Source organism: Nyctibius grandis, chromosome 4 (genome assembly GCF_013368605.1).
Source record: "Nyctibius grandis isolate bNycGra1 chromosome 4, bNycGra1.pri, whole genome shotgun sequence".
NCBI lineage: Eukaryota > Metazoa > Chordata > Aves > Nyctibiiformes > Nyctibiidae > Nyctibius > Nyctibius grandis.
This window is the reverse complement of record NC_090661.1, coordinates 85,917,773-85,944,086: the sequence shown is the minus strand read 5'-3', so window position 1 is coordinate 85,944,086 and position 26,314 is coordinate 85,917,773. Positions and strand designations below refer to the sequence as shown.

Below are 26,314 nucleotides of genomic sequence, written 5' to 3'. Positions count from 1 at the left end.
GTAGAACTATTTTGTGGGCAATTTCTTTGCTGAATGAAAGACACGAATTCTTGCTGATCTTTACACTTTTTGATTTATATGGTTAATTTTCTACAAAAATGAATTTGCAATTTAGTATTAGTCTTGCAGGAAAATATGATAGCACATTGTCACCAGCTTTAAAAAATTCATTAAATTATACTCAAATTCTCCTGATGATGAATGGCTTTCCAGTGTGTCCATCTCTAGTGAATACTACACAGTCCTGTTTTACTGTTTTTTGTATTTAATCCTGGCCTTTGCAGATGTTTGTTCTGTGCTTAAGGACACATTGCAAAATGAAGGGCAGTTGCCACACGGCATGTAAGACTTCGCTATTGATTGTGGGGTTTGCTTTGCATGGTGGAAAAGATAATGAGATAATGGACATTTCCCAATACTTCAACAAATGAAACTTATTCTTCTGTGGCACTTACTCCTTTAAATCCTTATAAATTATATGTTTTCTTGATTGTTTTTGCTTTCTGCCAAGGTGAAGTAAACTTCTATATGCCCAAGTCTTTTTCCCCTCTGAGAAGGGAAGATTCCCTGTGAAATCAGTGTGCTTTGCTGATCAGCCTCTGGTGAGGGAGGATCTGGGGACTAACTTATCTTCCTCTTGACTCACCTTCTGCTGCTTCTTGTCTTTGTTTTTTCCTTAGTTGGACTAGATGAGTTGTCAGGGATGTTAGGCTTATGTCAGTTTTCTGGTTCAAGTCCTTAGTGCAGACCCTTTGTGAGACTAGGGTTTACATTACCTTTCTATATCACAGCATAAAGAATACGGATAAGTATCTGTTATGATGCCTTGCACTGTGAAGCGCTCCAGAAGAGAATAAAATACTGCAATGGTGTGATTCTGCAAATTTCAGAAGCCTGCTAAAGTGTTACATTGTTCAGTTTAAATGCGATCTTTGAACAGAAGAAAGAAAAAGAGCAGTTAAGTGCTTTCACTGATCCCTGTGAAACAGCATTGTAGCCAAGTAAGGACAAAGATTTCAGCATGGCAGTTAACTAGACTGGTGCTTCACAGCATTATCCAACATCAAACACAGGGAAGAAGCCATCTGGACATCTTAATTTTATTGCTTTTCTTAAGATAAAGCTTTGGGGTCTCTGTTCAAATTAGTGCCTTGCATCTCACTCCAAGTCAGCTGGTAATTGTTAGAGATCAAAGAATGTGTATTTTGAGGCATCATGACCATCTAACCATGGCAGTTATAATGCATATTAGTTGTAATTTCTAAACACTCTTGAGTTGTAGCTTCACAGTAAAGAATGTTTTTGGCCAGTGTTTAGGTTGTTACACCTGTGATGTTTGGCTGCAGCCTGATTATGTAGTACCACTTAAAGCCAGGTGGAAACTGTGGAAAAACTAGGCTCTTTCACCTGTGGTGATGTTAAATATGGAATGCCATGATTACGTAGTATATTTTGGTGAAGAATACAGTAGTGAAAATGGTTTTGGTCTTGCTGTTGTTTGACACAGTGAATAAATACAACATTATTGGTTACTGAAATTTTGTCCAATCCCACAATCTTTTAATCTTAATAATTGATTCAGGTGACATGCTGCTTAAAGTTAGTCTCCAGTTGATTTTGATGTAGGTGGAAGTAAGGGTTGCCTCAGGAATAGGACTGGTCATAACAAACTGAACTAGCTGGTGTGTTGTGGTCCAGCATCCTGTGAGTTAAAATGGCCTATCAGCCTTACCAACAAGATAACACATTGCCAACAGGAATGGGAAACTTACGCAAATCACGTCCATCAGGCTGGGTGCTGTCAAATCCAAGAATGAGGTTCTTGATAACTAATCATTGCTTCTTGCAGCTTTCAAAGTTTGGCTTTTATTTGTTAGGGTTTTTTAATGATTCTATACAGGATAGGTAATGACCTAGTCTCCTAGTGCTATCTTGAGAAATCCGTTTGTGGTAATATGACACGTGTGAATGGTCACAACTGTTGAACAAACAGCCCTGTGCTTTTGGGTTTGAAGTTTTTGGTTTGGGCTGTGTGTGTTTTGTTGGGTTTTTTTTCTTCATTTTCTGGTGAGGCAGTAGACATTCAAGGAGCCCTTGGTGCTGAAAATGAACTGGAAGGGTTCGCCTGATGTATACGCATGATTTATTTAGCTCTAGCTTTGTAAGGTTTGAAGAAACTTCCATTACTAAGCAGATGTAATTAACTTGTTAAGATAAATATTCTATTTCTGTTCAAAGGAAAACATGTACTTCCATTTTGCAGCATGTTTGGATTGCTAAAAATAACTGTGTGAAATAGGAAGAAGTAATTGAAAAATATATGTAAGCTATTATCAGCTTCTTTTGAATAGAAAAGTGGCTTTCAGAAGCTATGAGAATACTACCCCATCTTATGTGTGACTCTTGATTCCTCCCCTGTTCTTATTTTGGCTCTCTCTCTCCCCTCTTCCAGTCCCAATTAAAACAGGAAGTTCTTAGATCATTAAAACATCAAGCAATGCAAATCAAATGCAAATGAAAAATGTAAATGAAGTAATAGAATTTCATCATATATGTATCCAGGAAGAAAAGCAGCTGAACCTGAGATATTTCATCTGAGATATTTATGACTAAGCTATCAGAGTATTGATACCACTATTCAAATTATTGATAAAAAAATTGAGATACTGTACCTATGTTCAAGGAAATACAGGTCTTTTAAGAGAGATGTATGAGCTGAAACAGTTTTGGCAAAAGAAGAAACATCTGCAAATTGTTCGTGGATAAATCTACGGTCCAGGTAAAGAGAAGAAAGTTATAACCAGCAGGATTCAGGCACAATCTCTTTGTAAGAGTTGAGGAGTAAAAAGATTCAGCTAACCTTATGGGGTGGTTGTTTAAACATATGAAAAGGATTACCTGTGGTTATCCTCTTTGATGGAGGGAAATGTTACTTAGTGACCTAGGAGTTCCCCTTCATTCTTGCTTCCCCTGATCTTGTCTGTGTTGTGACTTCATATTTACCCGCCACACCCCCCCTTATGTTGTATGTTAAGCATAGGATTTTTAAAAATCAAGTGTGTTCTATTCTGAATGTAATAAGCCTTACAGGAATAGCCTTATCGGTTCATACTCTTCAAAGTTTGTGCAGAAACTAGGTAAAAAGTATCATGGAATTTCTTGTGAGTGAACCTTTCCCCCAGATAGCACAGCTGCTGGTGTGCATCAGATTACCTAATTATGCAATGCTGTAGATACCTTCTGTTTGCATTGTCACATGCTTCTGCAGCTAAATTTTGGAGTAATGGAGATTTTTATCTCAAGATAACAAACCAGTAAGTAGTTGGTGCAGTTTAACATAAAGAGAATTAATTTTCTTAAGAAGATAAGCGGAGTCTTTTGATTTATGCCAGGCTTTTAAGAATGCGTGATTCATCTTGACGCTTTCTGTATCAGTTCTGTGGGTCCTAGAACTAGATTTTGTAGTGTTGTTATTTTTTATAACTTACTGCAGTGTAGCAGTACAGTAGAACACTTTTATTTTCTCCACAATAATAGATTGCATTGATCCAATAAGTATGTTGCATATTGACTTTGCTGAGGAGAAATCAGCTCATAGCAGTCTTATTGGATGATTTTAGTTAAGTGCATTTTTTACTGTGAAAGCATTTCTGCAACATATCCAGTGTCTTCATTTTTCCTAGTAAATCATACAGTTTTGAATAACTGTGATCAGCCTGAGATGTGGATGTGACAGATTTCACTTTCTTCTCCTTGCTTTCCTGGCTTTTAATAACTCAATAAACTGGACATTTACTCAGATTATCAGTGAAATGCTGGACTTCCACTTTAAAACAAACAAACAAAACCCCAAACAACCCAAACCAAAAAATTCCCCATGATTTCCCCCCACCATTTTCCCCTCAGGTCTGTGGAGACTGTGTATACACAAATACCTTTCTTTCTTCATATCCCCTCGTTGTAGCAATGAGGGCCCTAATAATTTTGGTGGCCTCTGAATGGTCTTACTCCCTATATTCAGGGGGGCAGCAAAACCCGGGAGCACCTTGCAGTCTTTGTGCATGCTCCCATTAGCACCGCATTCAGTGGTGTCAGGGAAGTTGAAGTGTGTCAGTACCAGTTAAGGTGGGTTGTCTAAAGATATTGAAAAGAGCTGATGGTGCTTCAGTGGCGCATTTTGTTTTGGAACATATTGATGGTAACAAAAGATATAATGAATCAATTTTTAAAATAATCACTGGAGTACAGAAGTGTTTGTACTGTCACTCCAGTTGTATGGAAGTTATATGAATTTCAGTGGGACTTGTCAGGAACTTTGAGGCTTGGTTTATGTCTTAATTGGTCAACCAGTCAAAATAGTTGTCATCTTTATTGCAAGTGATTCCAGCAGATAGCTGGTGTTAGCAGCTGTGAAGAAAACTAAGCTGGTGTTCTGCATAACTGAAATATCAGTTGTTGTGGACTGATCTTGTGCTCTTTATTTGTGCTGAAGAGAACTGCTGCTGTTCTTGGAGCAAAGTTGTTTTCTTTTTGCAGCTCTCCATTTGGCTCACAACAAAATGAAAGGAGCTTAGATTCACAGACAGAATAAACTAAAAAAAAAAAAAACAAAACCAGTCTCTTGGCATTTCTGCTTGCTTTTGAAATGTGAGCATTATGTGTACCTATCCTAAGAATTATGCAGACTTGAAATAACTTCATAGTTGTTTTCTACAGAACTTATTCTTTGTTAATGATTTAGTTATGGCTCCTCAAAGTATTAAAACTAAATGTCTTGGCAGTCATTTATGAATAACTCTCAGCTGTTAGTACTTAACGCTTTTATTGCTGCACTTGTGTTTGATAGGAGGATGGAATGCTGCTTCTCTATCTTAAAGATTAAATCTACACTACAGCTTTAAAGCAACTATTGGTGCAGGTAGATTGTAGCAGATTTTATACCTTTAATGTAGAATACTGGAAGTTGGCTTACTCTTAGCTACAGGTTGGTTCTGTATGGCACAGTCCAACCATGCTGTTTTTAAGATCAAACTTCCTGCTTGCATAGTTAAGATACATCCAAGGAGGTGGCTTACTGTTCCAGTGAGGCAGGTAATTAAAGCTCTCAGTAGCTCAAATAAAGATTTGTGTAAACCGCTAATGGGATTGGCATCCTGAGCTCCACTGCAATTGTAGTATTGTACAGTGTGGACCAGACCACTTTTGCTTAAATATTTACCTTGTACTTCCAAAAGTGTTGGAGATACACGCTAGTGTATGGTAACATATTTTTGCTCTTTAAAATAAACCCTCTTTTAAAAACACTTGTTTCAAATTCTTCCCATTTTAGGAAGCTTTCATGCCTCTGCATAGGATGTATCATCCCAAACTTCAGTTAGGCTTCCTTTCAGTGTCTGTGTCTTGCAGCTCGTAGGGCATGAAGAAAGAAATTAGACTTTGCAACAGATAACAGTAGGTGCTTTTAGAAAAACTAAACTGTAAGCAAGTTGCTTCATGGGAGTTTACGCATTATGCCTTCCTTGTCCTTAGGGAAAGGGGGGAGAAACTGCTGATTCCATTATTTGGCATACAGCAGTGGAGCAAAATAACCATTTTAAACATCTGACATTTAATGATTGGGTGGGAGGGGTGTATTAATTCAAAAGTCTAAATTTCACAGTTGTTATTCAGCCAGACAAGAATGATGCTGAGACCCGTGTGGTAAGAAGTAAAAGACTCTAAGCTCCTTTCAGCCTGAAGATGAGTAACTTAATACTGAGCTGTGATCACCTGAGGAAGAATAGTGTGGTTGGTACCTCCTATGCTTATTAAAATCTTTGCCACAAGTTGTTTACATTTAGGTTCACTGGCAGAAATATCAGTAATGCATATGGTGTCCATGGTTTGGGGTTTGTATCAACACTAAGTTGGGATGGCCTAGTTAGTAGAATCACATTTCTAGCAAGTTTGCCTGATTCTCCGTAAAAGCTGAGAAGTGACTGTGTGACTACTGTTTTAAAAATGGGTCTTAGATGTTAGCTACATACACAGTACTTTTACTTTGTGGCAAATATATATATGCTGAGAAGCAAATAGTGGCATTTCTTGTATAGTTATATGATAGGCTATCACATATACCAGCAAAGGGAGTTATGCTCAAATAAAAGGACTGTCAGTAGTAAATATTGAACTTAAACAAGCTCATTCTCTTTCTGCTAATATATGCAGGTGGTGTAGTTCCAACAGAGCTGCTGGTTCTGATGGGTTGAAGTCTGGAGGCTCCCACCATAATGGGAGAGTTATGTATTCCTGTTCCTCAGACAGAGCCTTGCGACTGGAAATTCTGACTGGTCTTGGAAAGGCAATTGTAGATTTTGTGCAGTGGGAATGTAACTTGAGAAATCTTGTTCTCCTGTTTGGTTGTTTCTTCCTCTTCCCGTCCTTAGTCTACTTTAAGAATTGGTGCTGGGAGTCAGACTGGTTGAAATGCAGTAAATGTTCTCTGTCAAGAGGTGCTGACTGAAGAGTAAAATGTTCTCCTGGGAAAAAATATTTTCATTTTATTAAAACATGCTGCTCCAGAGAAGGGTATTTTAAGATTATTCTTTTTTCTTAACTGAGCCTTTTATGAAGTCTTAACCTAGATGTGTTTAATACATGTGTATTGGACACGTAAGTGACCACCAGCTTTCAGGAGCAGATGCTGCTACTGTGACTGCACTGAATTGTTGTTCAGCAAATGTTTTAAGTGATATGACTAACCTGTATATTTATAGTGACTTTCTCTTTCTTCTTCCCCAACCCCCTTGTCCTTAGCGTTTCCATGGTTTGGAATGGATATTGGTGGAACGTTGGTTAAACTGGTCTACTTTGAGCCTAAGGACATTACTGCAGAAGAGGAGCAGGAGGAGGTGGAAAACCTGAAAAGCATTAGGAAATACTTGACCTCCAATACAGCCTATGGTAAAACTGGCATTCGCGATGTCCACCTTGAACTGAAAAATTTGAGTATATGTGGACGCAAAGGAAACCTGCACTTCATACGCTTTCCCAGCTGTGCCATGCACAGGTTCATACAGATGGGCAGTGAAAAGAACTTCTCCAGTTTGCACACTACGCTCTGTGCCACGGGAGGTGGAGCTTACAAGTTTGAGGAGGACTTCAGAACGGTACGTGAACAGTTCAGTGGGAAGTACTTTGGGAAAACAACTTGGGAGTCTTTCTATTAAAACTTGCAGAGAAAATAACATTTTTATGTCTGTCCTAACTGATTAAGACTAACAGAATCAATTCACATTTGTTAATTGGTGGAATTGCTGAGAACATGGAGGGGACAGGGGACGGTATTCTACTTGCAGGGTGTTCTACTGAAGTATTACTGTGCAGGATGTCTTCAGTAAATAGTTTTTTTAGAGTACAGCTGTGATGATCAGATGCCTCATAATCAGCTGAGGGTGTGTTATGACAACCTAGAAGCCTGAGAGTAGGTACTCATCTTGCAAAATGGATGTCTATCAGAAAACCAGAAATTAAACCATACAGGCTGGAGATTAGATTCAAGTTCCCTCCCCCTTTTATTAGTCTTCAAGCGGACTTAAGTCAAGGATCTGGAAGACCAAGCGTGGAGCAGGAGGAGAAACAGTGTATGGAAGCATGCCAATAGCAGCTAGCTTTTGATTTCAGTTCTGGGAGTATGTCATGTGAATAAGGTGGCTAGGTCTCAGATCCCCTAGAATTTGAAAATAACCTCTGCAGGGAGATCCAGAAGCTGAAGTAAATCTGAAGTATTGGGATGCTGCTCTTTGTATAAGCTTCAGCAATGGTCCTAGCTCCCGAATGAGCGCACTGGAGTGCACTGCAAAAATAGTGGCAACAGAGGCATAAAGAGACATTGTAATAACTGCATGAGAGAGAAATAGTCATCTGGGAGGCAGTTGCCTGTTGTGTATGTGTCCCCACTGGGGCATATCTCCATTTATTTTCTGTAAAAGAATGACTAGTCTGCCTGTACCAGAGCAGTCCCACTAAGATTAATGTGAATGATTTACTTAGCAGACAGATCTGACACTTCTGTCCCTAGCTTTTGACCTGATCTTGAGGGTGAGGGATGGCTGCTGAGTATGACAGGTTACATCAGTTTCTTTTCTGTCTCTGCTTCATCCTGATTTACCAACTGCTGTTGACTGCAGTCCTTGGCTTTGTGTGCTTCATTTTTAACTCCAGGCATCCGTTCCTGTAGTACAAGAGGTTTTTTCTTTGTCAATAACTCCTCACCTACTAGACAACCAAGATCCTAAGGGGGAAAGAGAATGCTGTAAGAGATCAGCATGGATTCCAGGTGTTACACTGTTGTGTGATCATTTCAGTAAATATAGGACATGGAAGCAGCTACTCTAATGAAGGACTATCAAGTTTCTGAATTGCTGTAGTAGTCCACTACTAGTGCCAGACTTCTTGTCGTTTAGGCTGATTGCAAGTCCCTTATGTGTTAGGGCCTACTGATGATTGAGTCCTCAGAAGTTTTAGTTTGTAAGGTTGTTGGCACCACAGTAGGAGGTAAGCTCTAGTGCTAGTCAATGTGGCTTCAGTTCAGGTTTTCGAATGTCTTTCCACGTGTCCAGGGGATGATTCAGGTCACGTTCTCTAGTGACAATGAGAGGTCACTTTGAGACTTTCTGAAGAGGCAGACCATCCCTTTTGGAATGGTCAGTCCTCCCAAATTCATCTCTCCTGCATCGTGTAACAACAGCTAGAGTTGCTTACTTAATAAGAAAGTTCCTGTCCCTCACTTCTACAGCTGTAGAATTGAACTGGAAGTTATCTAGTGGCTATCACAGCTAGGCATTTCTCTCCATAGCTTTGGCTTTATCTGGTGTAAGCTTTCTGTCCATAGCTTTTGGAACACAGGAGGCTCCACATAAATATGAGGAAAAACGTCTTTACGGTGAGGGTAACCGAACACTGGAACAGGCTGCCCAGAGAGGTTGTGGAGTCTCCTTCTCTGGAGACATTCAAAACCCGCCTGGACGCGTTCCTGTGTGATATGATCTAGGTAATCCTGCTCCGTCAGGGGGATTGGACTAGATGATCTTTGGAGCTCCCTTCCAATCCCTAACATTCTGTGATTCTGTGTAAATATGCAATTTACAGTGAAGTACCAGTCTCTTTCATCTCAGTTACAATATAGTCGATGTAGCACTGGAAGCCATAGTTGAAGTTGGGGCTGTTTTCCTAGCTATTGTACAAAAATAAGAGGTCACATAGCAAATCACTGGTGCACTTTGGCATGAAATCCCACATCTCTGCAGTGTTAGTTAACATTCTGTGTGCTGCAACGCTTGTAAGTAGTTTAAGAAAAACACTATAAAGGCTGGCTGGGGTGTTTTGTAGCACAGAGCAATCAGTGAAGTGCACTCACACCTAAGTGGGTGCTTTGGACACCTCTTCATACAGCTATCCAGTTCCACACCTTCTTTTATAGCAAGTATTTCTTGGCTTTAACTGTAATATCTGTAGAGTATTACAGAAGCAAAATACTATCCATTACATGAAGGTTTGCTTGCTTAATCTCTCTTGAAGGTCTGAGTGTCCTGGGTACTGGCACTTGAATTGTCACACTTCATTAGCCATTGTAACAGCAGTTGGCTGTCTCAGTGTGTTCTCCTGACTGTAAATTGACATTGGACAACAGCTTCAGGATTGCGCTCTCAAAGCATTGAAATGTCTGTTTCAAATATTTGATCACTCTAATGCACCTGTAGATGTAAAGAACACGTGCCAAGTCTAAAATCCTGCTGTTACAGGATTCAGTATTGTATAATGCCTTATTTGGAGGAGGCTTTAAATGTTCCTGTTTCTTGTTACTTAGACGCAATGTGGAAAAACTAAAGTATGTTTGTGAATGTTGTTAATTTCATCAAAAAATCTGGCTAAATGCGAGGAAATTCATGAAACTGATATAGATAACATGCTTTTGTTCTGGCCCTTTATTTCCCTATGTACATGCTTTTAAGTTTTGTCTTTCATGGTATTTCTAAATGGTTATAGTACTTTCAGGATTGCACGGATTTAGGACAAAACATCCAACATATTGCAAAACAGCATTCAAATCCCAAAGAAGGAATCCTTCTAAGGTTACAGCAGCTTTTTCTCCTTAAAATACACAAGCAAACACCCTGTTTCTTGCCTATTCAGTGTCTAATTTTAAATCCCTAAATGAGTTAAATAGGTTTGATTTAGACATCTCCGTTGCCTTTCTGTATTAAAAAATAAAATTAGGGGGCATCTTCTGTTTACCTTAAGCCTGTCTTCTGTGCCATAGAAAGGCAATTAAATCTACAAAGCTAGCTAGGTTTAGCTATCTGACTCTGTCTCGTGATCCGGGGTGGTGGATGGGAAGAGACCTAGAGAAGTCTCCATGGACTGCTTAGTGACTGCGGCGTTAACGACCAGTAGCTGGCAAATCATTTGATTCATTCTTGAGATCTGAATACTTCCCCTAGAAGTAGGAAGACTTACTTTACTCATTAAACTAGACCACAGAAATAATTTGAGCAACCATGTGGTTATACTTAATGTTCACTGAAGAGCATCAGTAATTCACTAAAAGGACTGTTTCCAGCTTAGGGTGTTTTTTCTTGGTTTTGTTTTTTTTTTGTTCTTTTTTTTCCCCCATTCTAAATGACTGGTCTTTATGGCTGGCTCACTTTATTTTCAGGTAACGGTGGTGTTAAGGCATGAATGAATCTGTTGCCTAATTCTGATAATCATTGTGTATTCTGTAAATGCTCGAGTAACATCACTTCTGTAAAAGTAAGGAGTACATAGACTTATTTGCTTGTCTACCTGTAATATAAATCTCTGTAGTCTGTGACTCTTCCATGATAGCACACACACATTGCTTGCGCAAAGTTTGCTGTTAGTGTAATGAGGAATAAATTCTTAGGCTGTCACTCAGTTTTGTAAAGTAACTCAATGTGAAGGATACCTGGGGGATGAGGGAAGAAAGGACTATTCAGACTTTTGTCTAAGACCTGCTCAACTGCAAAATTCCTGTCAATTGCAGTGGCTCAAAGGTGGGATTTTTGTTTTCCTTTCCTGAACAGATACCTACAGAACTGACTTGTCTTGATAGAAATTTTACTGCTGGATTCAGTGGAAGCAGGGCCTGGGACAAAACCCAATTACTTAATAAAGAACATTTGGGGCAGGGGAGGAAGGAAATCTGTTACCAGCACAAACTTAAACTTAGGCCTTGACCTTCCCCATAAACTGTAAGAAAAATGCTTTAAGAGTGAGTTTGGCTGTTGGAGAGCGATTTCCTTGTGCCAGTTGATAGCTGATTGTAAGGCTTGACGTTGTGGTATGAAGCAAATGCCTGTGGATGATTTGTAGACTGTGTTTATCTTAAAACAAACTCACTGTCCTGTATTGGAGGATGAGTAAGCTGTGTAACTCTAGGTTAACGTAAAACACACAAATCTTGTTGCACTTTGCTTGAGGAGGCTGGACACTGCTACTCAGGCCATAGGTACTGGTCTGTAGTGTGTAGACTGGGCTGGAGTTGAAAGTGGCACCCAGAGAACGGGTGAAGTGACTGTGATACCTTCTGTTACCACCACTGCAAGAAGCTAGGAAACTCTTCAGAGGGAATGGGGAGAAGCAATGTGCATCCCTTCCCTGTCAAGAGAGGGAAGAGATCCTTAGGGCTAGCTGGGCCAGAGGGCAGATCCTCTGCAGAGGATCCCAGACTAGTGGGTTTTTTTGCCCAAAGCTGGTGCAGAGGCTGTCTTCTCTTCTGCCTCAGTGAATGTTGGGCTTAGCCTATATTTGCATTAGACTTTGTCATGTTTGAATGTGAGTGGGTATTTCCCAGCCTTAGGGTGTGGAATGAGCTGGGGAGAGTACATCATCTGAGCTCAAAAAGAAGCAGGGTTGGGGGTTGAGGCGAAGACAATCAAAATATAAAGGGAGCAGAGTACGTCTTTATGAAGAGGTAATGGAGGGAGATGGAAGGAAAAGCTAGGCCCTGTGCTATTGTAAGAAATAAAACCTGGAGCAATGCCCAGAAGGTATATAAAAGCCAGAGTGGTATAATAAATGAGGCTGTTTTAATTAATAATTAAAAACTTGCAAGATGTTACGTTCCTAACAGTTTTGTAAAGAAAAAATTTCATATTTCTGATTGTAAGTCCAAGAGACACGGATGAACTTGTAACTGTGTGTAGGTTTGGACATTTCTGCGCTTGCCAGAACTCTGTAACAGTGAAAATTAAAACTGGGTGAAATTTTTCATGAGCTGGAGCTTCATTGAAAAGATGTCTGCACACCAATGTTAATCCATTAGGCTTCAACCCCGCTGCATATGTCATGGTTGCCCTCAGCTCACTTCTAGAGGACTGGGCTGTTTCATGTTTTCATTGCTGAGGTGGAAATATTTCTTACCCGTAAAGAAATAACCGTGACCCAAGTCTTTGACTTCTGTGCTTCCATACTTCAAAGGAGCAGCAAGTTGGTACCACATTTTTTTCCTTTTATGCTGTCTGGTACTTGAACACGGCTAAAAATTGTTTGACATTATGCATGTTATTTGGTAAAAAACAAAACAAAACAAAAACCCCAACCCCCCCAAAAAAACAACCTAAACTTGAACAGACCGTACCATTTTCCATCACTTCTTGCAAGTGTACAACAAGAGGTGGGCTTTCACTCTCCTTAGAATAGCATCTGTACCCAGTAACAACAGACCTTTTGTGTATCCTTGAAATCAGCTTGGTTTCATGAGTTTGTTGCTAAGGTGTGAAATATCATGGGGAAGTGTTCACTTTTTCCTTGCTGTGTTGCACCCGCTTGTAAACATGGTTAAAGTCCTGAGTCCCTCCTTTTGATGCTCCTGAAGAGTTCCTTGAAGATCAAAGTGTTTTGTTCCTTCCCCTGGTATTTAAAAAACAGTCTAAAATAAAGAGGAATTTCTACAGTCTGGCTATAAGGCAGAAAAATTGTTCTTTGAAAAAATGTACATATGGTTTCCCTGTAACCATCATAAATTTTCCCTTCAGGGTCCTGTATGCTACTTTTGTTCTGCAGTTCTTCCTCTCATAGCACAACTTTCTGACATAAAACTTCTTTAGAGAGGCACTGTGCTGAATATAGTTACAGGAGTGCAGAGCAGGATAAGTTGACCATTACACTGTCTGCCCTCACATTAGGGATTGTAAAGGGCTGGAAAATATCTGCAAATGCATTTTGTAAAAAGTTGGAAAAACATCCAAATAAAATGTGCTTCTACACATAGCTCCTGTTTTCGCCTTACATTTTTGCACGTGAACTTTGGTTCCTGTAAGGAGAAGTGGTTCGAACAGCTGAAAGATGAGGCCAAGTAGAGTGTGGTAGGTCAGGTGATGGCACCAGAAAAAGACGTGTGACTACTCATGCATTAATTACAGTGCTTACAGGCACATCTATGTTGTGATGCAGTTTTGCTGCTTTGAGTCATTGTGAGCAAAGAAACAGAGAAAAGGCAGTTCTATACGCAGGGAAAGGGACTGGGAACTGTGACCCTGGCACTATCACGGCTTCTTGTACAAGACTGGATTACTACATTTCTTGCAGCTGTGCCCTAATTTGTGTTTAGAAACACGAACAGTGGTGGCTCGCTGGGCTGTTGGGAGCCTCAGAGGTCTGGTGGCTGCAGAGCTTGCGGTTCTCTGAATGAAGGCAGATCAACGTGGAATACTGATGCCAGTCTTGCTCCTTCCATAAATGAAAACCAGACTGCTGCAACAATGCAGGAAGATAGTTTTTCAGTCTGCTATGAATATTGTGCATGAAAGAAAGCAGTAATAGGGCTTTTCTGCTTACAGTATATCAGCTGTTAAATATAGCACAGAGCTATAAAAAGCAGAGCAAATTCTAGTATGTCTTTTATACATGGAGGGCTGGACCTAATAAAAATTCTATGCTTAGTGCTTGAAAAAGAACCTTTGATTAGTTTCTTTTGTTCCATCCTTACAAAATTGGTGGGCTGACTGGAGAGTTTGTAGAAACAAGGATTTTGTTTGTGTTTTTGCACTGATGCCAGAAGTGTTTTACTCTTAGATTTGTATTGCTTGCATGTGTCTTGCAAGATCTTTCACTGATGCTTGCCTATTTATAGAAGTGTAACATGGATGAGACAAAGGCAGCTTGTGGCTGGGTATTTGGCTTATGGGAGAACAGAGGTTTTGAGAGTAGGGGCCATAAATCTGCTAATGACTTGTCTTTGTATAGCAGGCATCTGGTTCATAGCATGTTTATTTGTGCATGCTGCGTTTGTTAGGTGGTGTTTGGCCATGCTGCATCTAGCTTATACAGTAAGATGAGGAAATTGAGACTGTACAGGACATAACCTAGAGAAAGATCATGGTTAATATAGAATCCTTCCTTATTTTGACTAGCTATGTGCAATGTTAGTTGGCTTTTAACAAAATAAATCCTCTAATGAGTGATGACTTAGTGGGCTCCATACAGTGTCCATTGTGAGAAAGTGGGCATGAAGCATTTATTATGTTAATGCCTTGTATTGTATATCTCTTGATTGGAGCTTTTCCTCTCAGTCTAACAGCAAGAAATTGCTGAAATCCAAGATATTTGCAAAGTAGCCTAAAGATTTTTGTAATGTTTCTTTAAAAACCTTTTCTCCTGATTTGTGTTTATTCTTCTATTTGCTGGCTAAGTGCTTCAAGTCTTCTATGCTGCATTTCTGTGATTGTAATTTGTGTAGCCATGTGGTAACCAAGAAAAAAATATGAAAGGATTGCCAAAGTTACAGGAGGAAATACTGAAACAAGAAGAAATTATCTCCACCTGTCTCTTATCCTATGAATAACTAGAGCTATATTGAGCTCTTTGAGACTGCTGGTTTGTGTTGTTTTTGTCTTTTCTGTGGTTCAAGGATTTGAGGACTAGCAAGTGTAACAAAAGGGCAGACACAAACAGTAGAATGACTTTCAGTTAAGGCAAGTTACAGCTACGTACAAGTAGAGGAAAAACTTAAGGGGAGAGATTTAAATAGCTCAAAAGAATGTAACCTATTGGCCATGCCTGTTCCACAGAAATATCTTTCCTCTTTATAGTGACTTAATATAGCTTCCAAAACTAAAAATAAGAGGTAGTTAGCCTCGTAAATCTTCTCCATTAGCTGTTATAAAAACATCCTGCAATGCACAAATGTTTGAGAACCAGCTCTGTGCAGTATAACTCCCTTTTGTTCCTAATACCCTGTTGCTTTTTCTGCTAGAAAGTGGAATTAGGTAAGACCTACTCTGCAGGTGTGAGGATACAAATGACCTCAGGGTTTGGATGGGCAACTATACTATTTTTTTCCCCCTCTCTTCCCCCTAATACAAGCCTAAGCTCAATGTCCTCTGGAAAGGAGACTTTCTACAGAATGTCACTGTATCCTATTTTGAGAAAGCGATGTGATTTCTAATTCTAGTAAACAGAATGCTATGGCAAGTAGACATGTCTGTTTAAGTACTGTCATGGGTGACCTGTGAGATCTCAGAGGGAGTATCCTTTTTAAGCTCTTATAACTTTTTTTCTGCTTTCGGTTAGTTACATTTTTATGAACATTTTGCTGGTGGCATGGGCCTGACAATATTTTAGTTTGGATTTTTTTATATTGTTTTTCACCAAACATTGGGAATATCCTATTTTTCATGAGGCATTTTAAAGTGCTTATTGTAATTTAAAGAAAGCTCTCTCAGCTGGCAACATATATTAAAAAATGCAAATCTTTTAGGCATAATTCACTGCATATTTAATGCGTATTAATATAAGCATGTGCACTTTGTAGGGCTTTAACTATCTTGTTTTTTAACTGAAGTTTCTTGATCTTAACACATCTGTTGAAAATTTTATTAAAATGGGAAATGTAGTTGGATGATGAGTTAAAGCACTTTGCATCCTGAGGAATGCTGCTGTGCAGACAGGTCAGATACTGTCCAAAAGCTGCAGAATGCAGCTCCACTTGGGATGACATGTATTGCTTCAGAATACTGAGGCGGGGGAAATGTTTCCTGCTTGCAGAGCAGGGAATATCTCAAAGGCAAAGGAACTAAACGACACTATCGCACAGCACATCATTGTTTTGGGAGGTACCCATTGTCAGGCAGGTAGCAAATTCTTTTTATTTCAGATTTCGTGCTTAGACAGATCTTTGTACTGTTAAAATAGCATAATGTGTTACTATTAAAGTGATCAAAGTGCTTCAGTGGAGCCTTTTGTGCTTCTTAGTGTTGTATTACACTAGGAAATGTTTGTTTATTAATTTCTTCTTGTTCTTTTCCAGATTGCTGATCTACAACTCCATAAACTGGATGAATTGGACTGTTTGATCCAGGGCCTCCTTTATGTTGATTCTGTTGGTTTCAATGGCCAACCAGAGTGCTATTATTTTGAAAATCCTACAGATCCTGAACAGTGCCAGAAAAAGCCTTACTGCCTTGATAATCCATATCCTATGCTGCTGGTTAACATAGGCTCAGGGGTCAGCATCCTAGCTGTCTATTCTAAGGACAACTATAAGAGAGTCACAGGATCCAGGTAAATTTAATTCTATGTTCTTTTAATTATATTTTCTTTTCTACTTAATAATTGAACAGATAGAACCAGACAGTGCGACTAGTAGGGGCAGCCCCAAATTGTGCTTGTCTTCCCATTTTTTTTAAAGGCCCACCAACAGGAAGGCTGGAAATATCCTAGGATTCCTTCGGAGAGGGGGTCTACGTCAGGGGAATCGTTGATCCATTCAACTTTAGAGCTGCCTTAGTCTCTTCTTGGTGTTCTTACCTGCTTCATATCTCTTGCTGTGAATTACCAAAATAAAGCTGTCCCAGTAAATGAATCTTCTCTCACCTGCTTTGATCCCCCAGAACAGCCAGAGCAGTGAAATAAAAATGTTTGGGCTAAACAAAAACCTCTTGCTTAGTAGTTAGGATGCATCCAGGATATAGGAAAACTTTGCAGAATTACCTGCTACTACTGGATTTTGGCAGAGGAATCTCACGAAATCTCTTGTTTCTTTACTGATTGCACTAGTCTTTGGACCATACTGGTAAATTAAGGAATGCCAGCTTGTAAAGACTAGAATCTGATTGTCTGTACTTTGTCCTCAGTGTGATTTCAGCCTGGGTCAGCCAGTCTGAAATGGTTTGTAGGGTACGGATGAGTTGAAATGGTCTCTGGCCTATGTTCAGTAAGAGATTTAGATGTGACTGCTCTTTTGAGGAATTCAGGAGTTCAGTAGTGTGGATGCAGGTTTTCTTGCAATTCTGGTTGTTTTTCAAACATAGCCCTTTTGATACCTGTAGATGTACTTCTGATCCTTTCCACTGTGAAAGGAAAAACATGACTGCAGTTGGTTGCTGACTTGTTATAGATGATGAAATCAATACTGCCTGGTGAATGGTCTGCAGAGCTTCCTACTGTTCAGATACTGAATATATTACACTGCTACTAGATGTGTTCTGAAAAGCTTGCCTAATAATCCAAGAGCACTGACTAAATGGTGTTCCTGTCTGACCTCCTGTGCTTTTTGGTGAAGTGAAAGCGTGGTGTCTCACTGATCCTCTTGTTTACAGTGGCTCCAGTTGGTGTGACTGCAATCAGTGCAAATAAGCTAACTTTCTCAAGGGTTAAGAAAGAATGAGGAAGGATGTAGAGGTTAGTAAGTAGAAGTTCATGTCTGTTAAGACCGAAGAGTCCAAAGTAGAATTTTAATGAAATGAGTTAGCAACCTGTTATGCACAGTCAAATACTCCCTGCTAAATTTATGTAGTCAGTAAATATTGTATTTGAGCCCATGCAAGATCTTAAAGTGACTGCTCCTTGCTCAGAGTTCTTTGGAGGGCTGAGACATTCAGGGCTGATGCTAGCCTTGCTTTGAACAGGAATTATCCAGACTGCTTCCTGACACTGGCTAGAGGGACAAGATGTCTTGGCTGCCTGCCCCTGCATAGATATTTAGCTTTGATTCTGTCATTACTGTCTTACGTGCTCTGCTGGCTAATTATTCTTGCACAAAGAAAACTTTGCTAGAGTGCTACAAATAGCAAACTGACATCTGTGGTTTTGGATTGGACCTTATTCTAAGCTGACCCTTTATTTAGCATCATTTCTCCAATTTAAGCATTAAGGACTTGAAGAGTAGTTCCGTTAAAACCATGCTGGATGATATTGTGTTAAACAGAAACTCAACTTAGGGTGTCTGTCTTCACTTCTTTGAGGGAGCAGTTGCAAGATACAGTTGGTAGCTATGTAGGCCATGTTGCAAACGGGAGTCTGAAGAACTGTGGTAAAAGCTGGTTCAAGCTGCTGGTCTGAAGGAACTGTGCTTTTCCAGTCTGGGAGGAGGAACGTTCCTGGGCCTGTGCTGTCTGCTGACTGGCTGTGAGACGTTTGAAGAAGCACTAGAAATGGCTGCGAAAGGAGACAGCACCAATGTGGATAAGCTGGTGAAAGATATCTATGGAGGAGACTATGAGCGGTTTGGCCTTCAAGGGTCTGCTGTAGCCTCAAGGTATGTGTTAATCGAGCTGTTTCAGGGTCTTCCTTAGGAAACTTACTGTGCATGCTGAACTGAATGCATAATCACTGGACTATGTTCATGTGGAAATGTCACTCAATGTATCGTGTGGTTTGTCCTTTGATCTCTCACCTGCTTCTTGCTCTTTTTTTTTTTTTTAAACAGGTGTAAGCAATGCTTGAAGTAGTTTGCTTCCATTTAAATTACAGTTATTTTAGAAGTATCTTTGCTCATTGTTCTGCCTTTCCAATGAGATCCCTTTTCACATTTCAAATCTGTCTCAAGTCGATGGATATCAAATCCAAGCACAGCTTATTAAATGATAAAATTTCTATCGGCTTTTAGCACACCTAAATAACTCATATTAAAAGCAATAATCTTCCTCCCACAGCTTTGGTCATATGATGAGTAAAGAAAAGAGAGATTCCATCAGTAAAGAGGACTTGGCCAGAGCTACTTTGGTCACCATCACCAACAACATAGGTTCTATTGCTCGCATGTGTGCATTGAATGAGGTAAGATAGCATATTTACTACGAGCATATTTACTACTACCTTTAGAAACAACATGGTGAGATTATCAGAATACAAAAATGCAAATTGCTGGTATAGTGAATGTGTAACTGGCCTTGGTAAATATGCATCTATTTAATGTGATGTCCTAACTCTTGTGATTTGTGTTATATGTATGCTTTGATGCAAAGTGTAAGGTACTTTGAGCTTCAAAGGTAGGGGAGACAGGAGAAAAGTTGACTGTAAAGATCTCCTTGAACCATTGATGCCTAGAGCTGTTCGGTTGCTCTCAAGCTGTAATACATAGATATTAATGCCTTTGTAACCCAAATTAATACTGTCAATTACCGTGTAGCTATTAACAGATCTTACTATACTGTGACAGATTTTTTTTTTTTAATAGTATTTTGCTTGGCTTGTTTCCATAGCATGGTGGATTTCAATTGTGTATTGTGTTAAATGTTTTGATAGGTTTAAGATCCGTTGGGTCAGAGAGAGAAAAATATTAGTTCATTATCCTGTCTCAAACTCCTAGCAGATGCTTGTTGTTACATTATTTTCTTTAGGCATGATAACTATGGATGGATTGTTCGGTTCATACACCTTTCCAGCTTCCAACAGTTTTTAAAAAAAAAAACCCCACAAACCAAAAACACCAACAAAAAAAAACCCAAAACAGAACAAACCCAAAAAAACCCCAAGCAATAAACCAAACATTTAGGCACTTGTTTTGAGCTGCGAATTGCATCCTTTACTATTATTACTAATCTCTTTTATCTGCTTTCAATGAATTTGTCTAATTTTTTTTAATACATAGATGTTTTTAGCTCTAAAGCATTTTGTGGTTAGAAGAAAGTAGTGCTTTTTTATTTTTTTTAATCAACAACACACCCACGCAGCCCAAAAAAACCCCAACAAAACAAAACCAAGAAACTCAGCAAATTGCCATCTGATTACTTTATTGGGTCCTAGCTAGCTTTTTGCTTTATGAGAAATAGCAAATCATTCATCACTAGTGCTTTTGGTGGGTTTTGTTGTTTTTTTAATAAACCTTTACCACATCTCCCTCTTCATCTTTCCAAGATACAAAGTCCTAATACTTAGTCTCCTCTCGTATGGAAGACACTCTGTGTCTCTTTTCCACTGCTTCATTTTGTCTTTTTAATCTTTTTATGGTTCTAATTTTGAGATCGAATGATCAGATCTTCATGCAGTATTCAGAGTGTGGTTGCACAATGAATTTATGTGATGGCATATTGATAAATTTCGTGTTCTGAGTTCCTTTACTAACAGTTCTTAATATTTTATTTTTGTGAGTATGGAGCTCATGTTTTTAAGAAACCATCCACAGTCCCTCCATAGTCTTTCTTGAGTGGTAGGGGCTAATTTGGAGCCTATCATTGTGTCTGAATACTAAAGTCTATCTTGTCCCCCTGCCATTTGTGCTATTTCACTTTTTAAACTCAAACTTCATCTGCCGTTTATTCCTCAGTCACTGGGTGTAAGTCTCTTCAGCATTGCTATGCTGTTCGGTTTTTATTCTAACTCCCCTGAATAACTTTGTATGCCAGTAAATGTTATGTTTCTTGCTGATATCCCTCTCTAGAGCACTTCTAAAGTATGTTGAACAATGCAAGTCTTAGTGTATGCTCCTATCAAATGCCACTGATAACCTACCTTCGTCGTGAAAAGTGGCTACAGACATAGTTTTTTTGGCACCTTGACTCTTCCAGTCAGGATGATTCTCTCTGTGTTCTCTTTGCTTTCAGCTTCTTTACAGTGTTGCCTTGTGGCATGGAGTTCAAGCAGCATTGTACAGGGCTATCAAAGCATGGAGAGTTGCAACAGGGAACCATGTGTGATGCATTCAGAGGAGGAGATAGGCTACTAATGCTTCTGAGTCGTTGTGAAAAACTTTGTAACATCTTTGTTTTGTGGGCAGGCTTACTTAAAAACTGGATATGATCTATAGAATTTTGTGGAGGAATGTGGATTGATGTGTAAAGTATTCTTCATTTCACAGACAATGTCAAAGTAGAATTTCTCCAACACTTGAACCAAATGATTTTGTAGCTTTAGAGAATGAAAACTTCATTTAGTAGCTTTACGTACTACTAAAAAAAATTCAAACATGATCTGTCATTTCAAGTAAGCTAATCTCCAGATAGCATTACTCCTTTTCCCCTGAGAGCAAGCTATCATTTTGCTAAATATTCTAGACACCTAAATTGCCTTTGGGAGATACGGCTCTGACTCTCACTAAGCTTAATGAATGAAATGCCCAAATAAGAGCTTAAAAAATAGTTGAATATGATACATTCTTTTATAGAGTTTGTGTGTATTACATTAGGGTTATGGTGAAGCTCACTTTTAGGTTTTTTGACAAAATCAATTTATGCCCTGAAGCATGAGTTTTGATAAGTTAAGGGGTTTTTTTTCACCAATGGTTGCAGCTTTAATATTGTGTTGAAAATGACTTGCATATGTCCAGGAAAAAATGAGGCTGGGGAATATTCTGTCTGCAGAACTTCAAAGCAAAGTTTGCTTGCACAAAGTTGGCAGTGGGGTAGAAAAATTCCATAGTCTGGAACCATTTGGCTACACATCATTTGAAACAGTCTGTCCTAGGCACAGCAGAACTGCATAAAGGAAACCAGTCTCCTGGGTTTATACTTTTCAGGCTAACAGAGCATGTAAGTCGCATCTGAAAGAGGATTCTTGCAAAAATGTGTGCAGGTTTTTTATTGCAACTTTGATATAGATTCCCATATTTAATTATATTGGCATATATGTGTACATACTATATTGAAGCTATAGTAAAGCTTTCTACTAAAGGGTAGTTGAACAATTTAGCAAGACCCCACAGAGTGAAAGAGTGCGTGTCTTTTCCAGGATGTTATAATTTGGTTAGCTTAAGTTAGCTTTTCATCACCATCCCTACATCAGTTTAAGACTTCTGTCTTTCAGCTTTGAATATATAAGCAGTGAACAATTTAAAACTAAATTTGCAAGACTCCCTTAAGAGATAAAAGTAGCATTTCTTCGTTTTCTAACTCCTGGAAAATGCTAAAGCTGTTTTTAGTTCAGTTAAAAAATCTAGGAAACTTCTTTAAGTTTTCATCTTGTCAAGCCGAGGAATGTTGGAAAATAAAATCGATATGAAATTTGCATGTTGATATGCACTCTGCTCTTCTAGTATATATGGCTAGTATTTTTAGAATTAAAATTTTCAGCAGTTTTTATACTCGATGTTAGGTACTGCTTTCTTGAATTTCTGGTAACAGTAGCTTCATGTGTATATTCAGCAAAAAAAAAATAATGAAAATGAAATTCAGTTTGATGGTATTGCATTACAGGAAATTAATTAGTTGTGTGTTTGTCTCCTCTTTGTCAGAAATTACTTCAGAGACAAAACTGCATTGTCAGAGTATACAAAGTGCTTTTGGCCATGTTTAGTAGCAGCCTTTTGAAATTTGAGAAGTTCTTGTTTTCAGCCATGTAAGTTCCTAGGAACGAGTATGAATGCATGCTGATGTGACTGCAGAGTCTAAGGGGGATAGATGACTATAAACCTGAATTATTTAAATGAAGTTTGTGTTGATGTGTTTGGTTTGAGGACAGTCAGACATGTAACTCAGTCATTGGAGACTGGATAAATGACACTCTCCAGTACTCATTATTCAGGTGAGGATGTTCTCTGTGATATGTTACATGCACAGTACTGGACACAACAAAACTGCGGTCTGTAGCAAAGTAATTGCTGCAGATCCAAGTGTTGGGCTTTATAGAGCTGTATGAATGTAGAGAGGTAACACTTGGTAATTCTAGCCTCTGTGCAGATTTTTGCTGGTAATTTTCAGCAGAGGACTCTTCAGATCCATTTCTAGGGCTCCTTCAAGACTTGTCTAAAAGCTTATGTTTCCAGGATTTGGCCTCCTACTGAATCTTCTAGACCAATTCTAGCGTATGGTGAACATCATATGGTACACCAATTCAAAATGCAAGTGCATTTGTGTAAGTAACAGGTGAAACTGGGCTTGGTAAGATAGTTATGGGCATTGTTTAAGCACCAGAACTGACGTGCATACAAGTAAGGATAGCGTGTGGCTTTCTCACTGACAGCATAGTGCTGATTGTTCAAAAATCTTAAGCTTCTGTATGAAAACTGAGTCCAAGTGAACTTTGAAACAAAGGAATGCAATACGTCAGGTATCATGTTGGCCACATTTTACTTGCTTTTTGAAAATGGAACCACAGTCCAGATGATAGATAATGAAAGATGCTTCTCCCCATCTCTACTGTAATCCTTCTCAGATACCCTTCAGAGGTTTTCCATCTGGATTTAATAATCATGGTGATCTCTGGAAAGTTGCTTCATTTAGCAAGCAGGAGAAAAGATGTCTTCAGTGCAGCCACGTCATATACAATTAAAAAACAAACAAAACCAACAAAACACTTACAATCCTGTTCATGCTGGGAAGGTCCTGGGCTTTTAAGCAAATAATCATCATCTGTGATACCAGCCTCTCACTTTCTTTGCAATAAAACTTGTTCTTTTTTTTTTTTTTCCTTGCAACATCTCTACTTAGCATTCAGTAACTGCAATTATTTTTTTGCCTTTTCACTCTGGAGAATTTAAATGTAACCCAAAATTCCCATTTAACTTTATAGTAGAAGCAGAAGTACATGTTGAATAAGGCAAATAATGTAGCTGAATATAATTTTTGTTGGTCTGCTTTTCAATTTTACAGAACATCGACAAGGTGGTATTTGTTGGCAACTTTCTCAGAATTAATATGATTTCTATGAAGGTGCTAGCATATGCTATGGATTATTGGTCCAAGGGACAGCTGAAAGCTCTGTTTTTGGAACATGAGGTAAGGAAGTACATGTTGAACTTTTATTTGTAAGTAGAAGAATCTTGTGGTTCTTGACTCGGTGAAGTTAAAAGGGAGAATTTCAATGCCATTGCTTTGAAGTACACGCACAAACTAAGTTCTGCATAAGTACAACTTAATTACAACTTCATTTGAAAATACCCGTTGTTAACTCCCTGCTTGATCACTAATCTTGTGGTATTTGTTGCTAAACATTGCACATTTCTTTATTTTTGCTTTCTGACCCTAGTACCAACCACATTCATTTGTGTGGTTTGGTATATAAACCTCAATTTGAATTAATTTTTGTAAGCATAATTTTGAGGTGAATGTCAGATGGTGTGTTTGTAATGGAAACTGCCCTGCCTCAGTACAACATCATTACAGTTCTGTAAGTTCTTCTTTTTTGACAATTTTGGAGAACTGTGTAAGATTTCTCCTGGTATAAGGCCCTTTCTTGGACCTAAACAAGATCATATTAAATTATAACACAGATACAGCAAATACTTGGCACAGCAGGGCTGATCTTATTAAGAAAGGTCTTTTAATTGTCTTAACAGAACTGAAGTCTTTACATGCTCATGCTTATGTCTTATTTTGGAATTTGATTGGTTTTGTTTTGCTTTTGCCTTGTTTAAAGGGTTATTTTGGAGCTGTTGGGGCTCTTCTAGAATTGCTTAAAATGACAGATGATCAGTGATGAAGCTGCCTGAAGAGATTCCTACTGCAGATGCTGCTGGTTAAGAGTGAAAGCCACTACAAGGATGGAAATGAAGCCATTGTGGTAGTTCTACCTGCTGGATTTGTAAATAACTTAAAATCCTTTTACCTGATCTTTAACTTCTGGGTTTTGAGCTTATACTTCAGAATTCATACTGGGAATAAAGAGATTTTCTTTTTTTCTGTACACTGTATTTTTTAGGGGAAAAATGTGCAAAGTGTCCAAACATACAGATTTTATGGATTTATTTTAAAAAGTGGATACTGTTTAATGTAGGACGTGTGATATGAGGCATCTGCTTTTCTTCTGGGGTTTACTGATTAGTGTGGTAATTTTAACTTCATTTAGTAATCACTCTAGGAGATTTTTTTATCTTATTTTCATGACGTTTCATGATTTGTTCTTGGTTTCAAATGAAACTACAAAGCTGATGCATTTTACTGTGAAAACTAGTCATTGATTTTTTTGTCTTTCCTCTCCTCATTAGATGAGACACTTTTTTATTTAACATACCCCCATTTCCCCCAAAAAAATAAATTTACAAGCTTTCTGTGACTACATGGGTTTCTTGGCAAGACTGCGACAAAACTTGGTGGGGACAGGGGTTTAAGACTGCAATTTTTCAGTAGTCATCAGTTGCAACAGGAACAGACTGCTAACTGGTTTTGCAGGACTAATTCTCCTCTACATCAAAAATTTTAAACAAGATGTGAACTAAAATTTTAATTATTGGGTTGACACTAAAATCCTGTTTCTGTTGAAACTCTCTGATCTATATGAAGAGTTCTGTAGTACAGATGTTATTTATATGGTACATACTTGACATTAGATGACAAAGGGAGGAGATTGTTTTCATTTATTTGAAGACTTTTCTGTAGTCTGCAGTTTTTAACTTGATCTTAATTGAAAACAGTTGATAACTGCATTATTCAAAGCCCAGTTTCTAAAATTAGGAAAATACTGACTAATGTATTTTCTAGTTTTAAGCTATGTTAGCATTCCCTCCAGGACGCTAAGATTTGAGTGTTTATTCCAATACAGTATTTTCTACCTTTTTTTCATTTGTGGACCTCTCTGATTTTTTTTTTTCCCAGTTGAATTGAGACGCCCTTTGAAATCTACGTACTTAGGTTGCTGTGTAGCATGTATGAACTGCTTTTCTACGACACCATGAGGGCTCACAAATCAGAGGCTGAAAACCAGTCCATAAATTACTTTGTCTTGCAAAACTGTATGTGATGTCACATAATGTAAAGGGCTCATCAGAGGGACAGTATAAAATTCAGATACGTGTATCATCCAATATATTTTTGGAAGGGGGTTTATTTCACTTTTTTAATAGTCATTAATTTCTGTATCTTCCAAATGTTGAAATAAATTAACTGAAGTGTTAACTTGTCTGATGGAAATAAAGACCACTGCTGTTTTGACAGTTTTTTAATGTATCTGTGGAATTAATTTCTTGAAATCAATGATGTGAAATACATAGTGCTGTTTTGTGACACATATGAATAGTTCTTTCCATTATAATTCTTTGGTTCTTGACATTTCTTTACGCTTTGTTACATTGTTTTGGTCTTTGAAGCTTTCTGCCTGCTTGAAGTTGACTTTTTCATAGACTGTGAACTACAACATGAGACAATTAGCATGTTGTAGTTTA

General features: G+C 38.5%; 1 protein-coding gene across 8 annotated transcripts in view; it reads left to right on the top strand.

The window, feature by feature from the left end:
- Nucleotides 1–26,090, top strand: part of PANK1 (pantothenate kinase 1) — a 47,511-nt gene extending 21,421 nt beyond the window's left edge. For all 8 annotated transcript variants that reach the window (XM_068398191.1, XM_068398186.1, XM_068398188.1 and 5 more), the window contains 6 exons: nt 6,796–7,148; nt 16,310–16,563; nt 18,362–18,538; nt 18,936–19,059; nt 23,808–23,933; nt 24,574–26,090. In XM_068398191.1, coding sequence (XP_068254292.1) covers nt 6,813–7,148; nt 16,310–16,563; nt 18,362–18,538; nt 18,936–19,059; nt 23,808–23,933; nt 24,574–24,633 — 1,077 coding nt within the window. In that variant the 5' untranslated portion in view covers nt 6,796–6,812 and the 3' untranslated portion in view covers nt 24,634–26,090. The remainder of the gene's footprint in view (nt 1–6,795; nt 7,149–16,309; nt 16,564–18,361; nt 18,539–18,935; nt 19,060–23,807; nt 23,934–24,573) is intronic.
- Nucleotides 26,091–26,314: the final 224 nt, after the last annotated feature.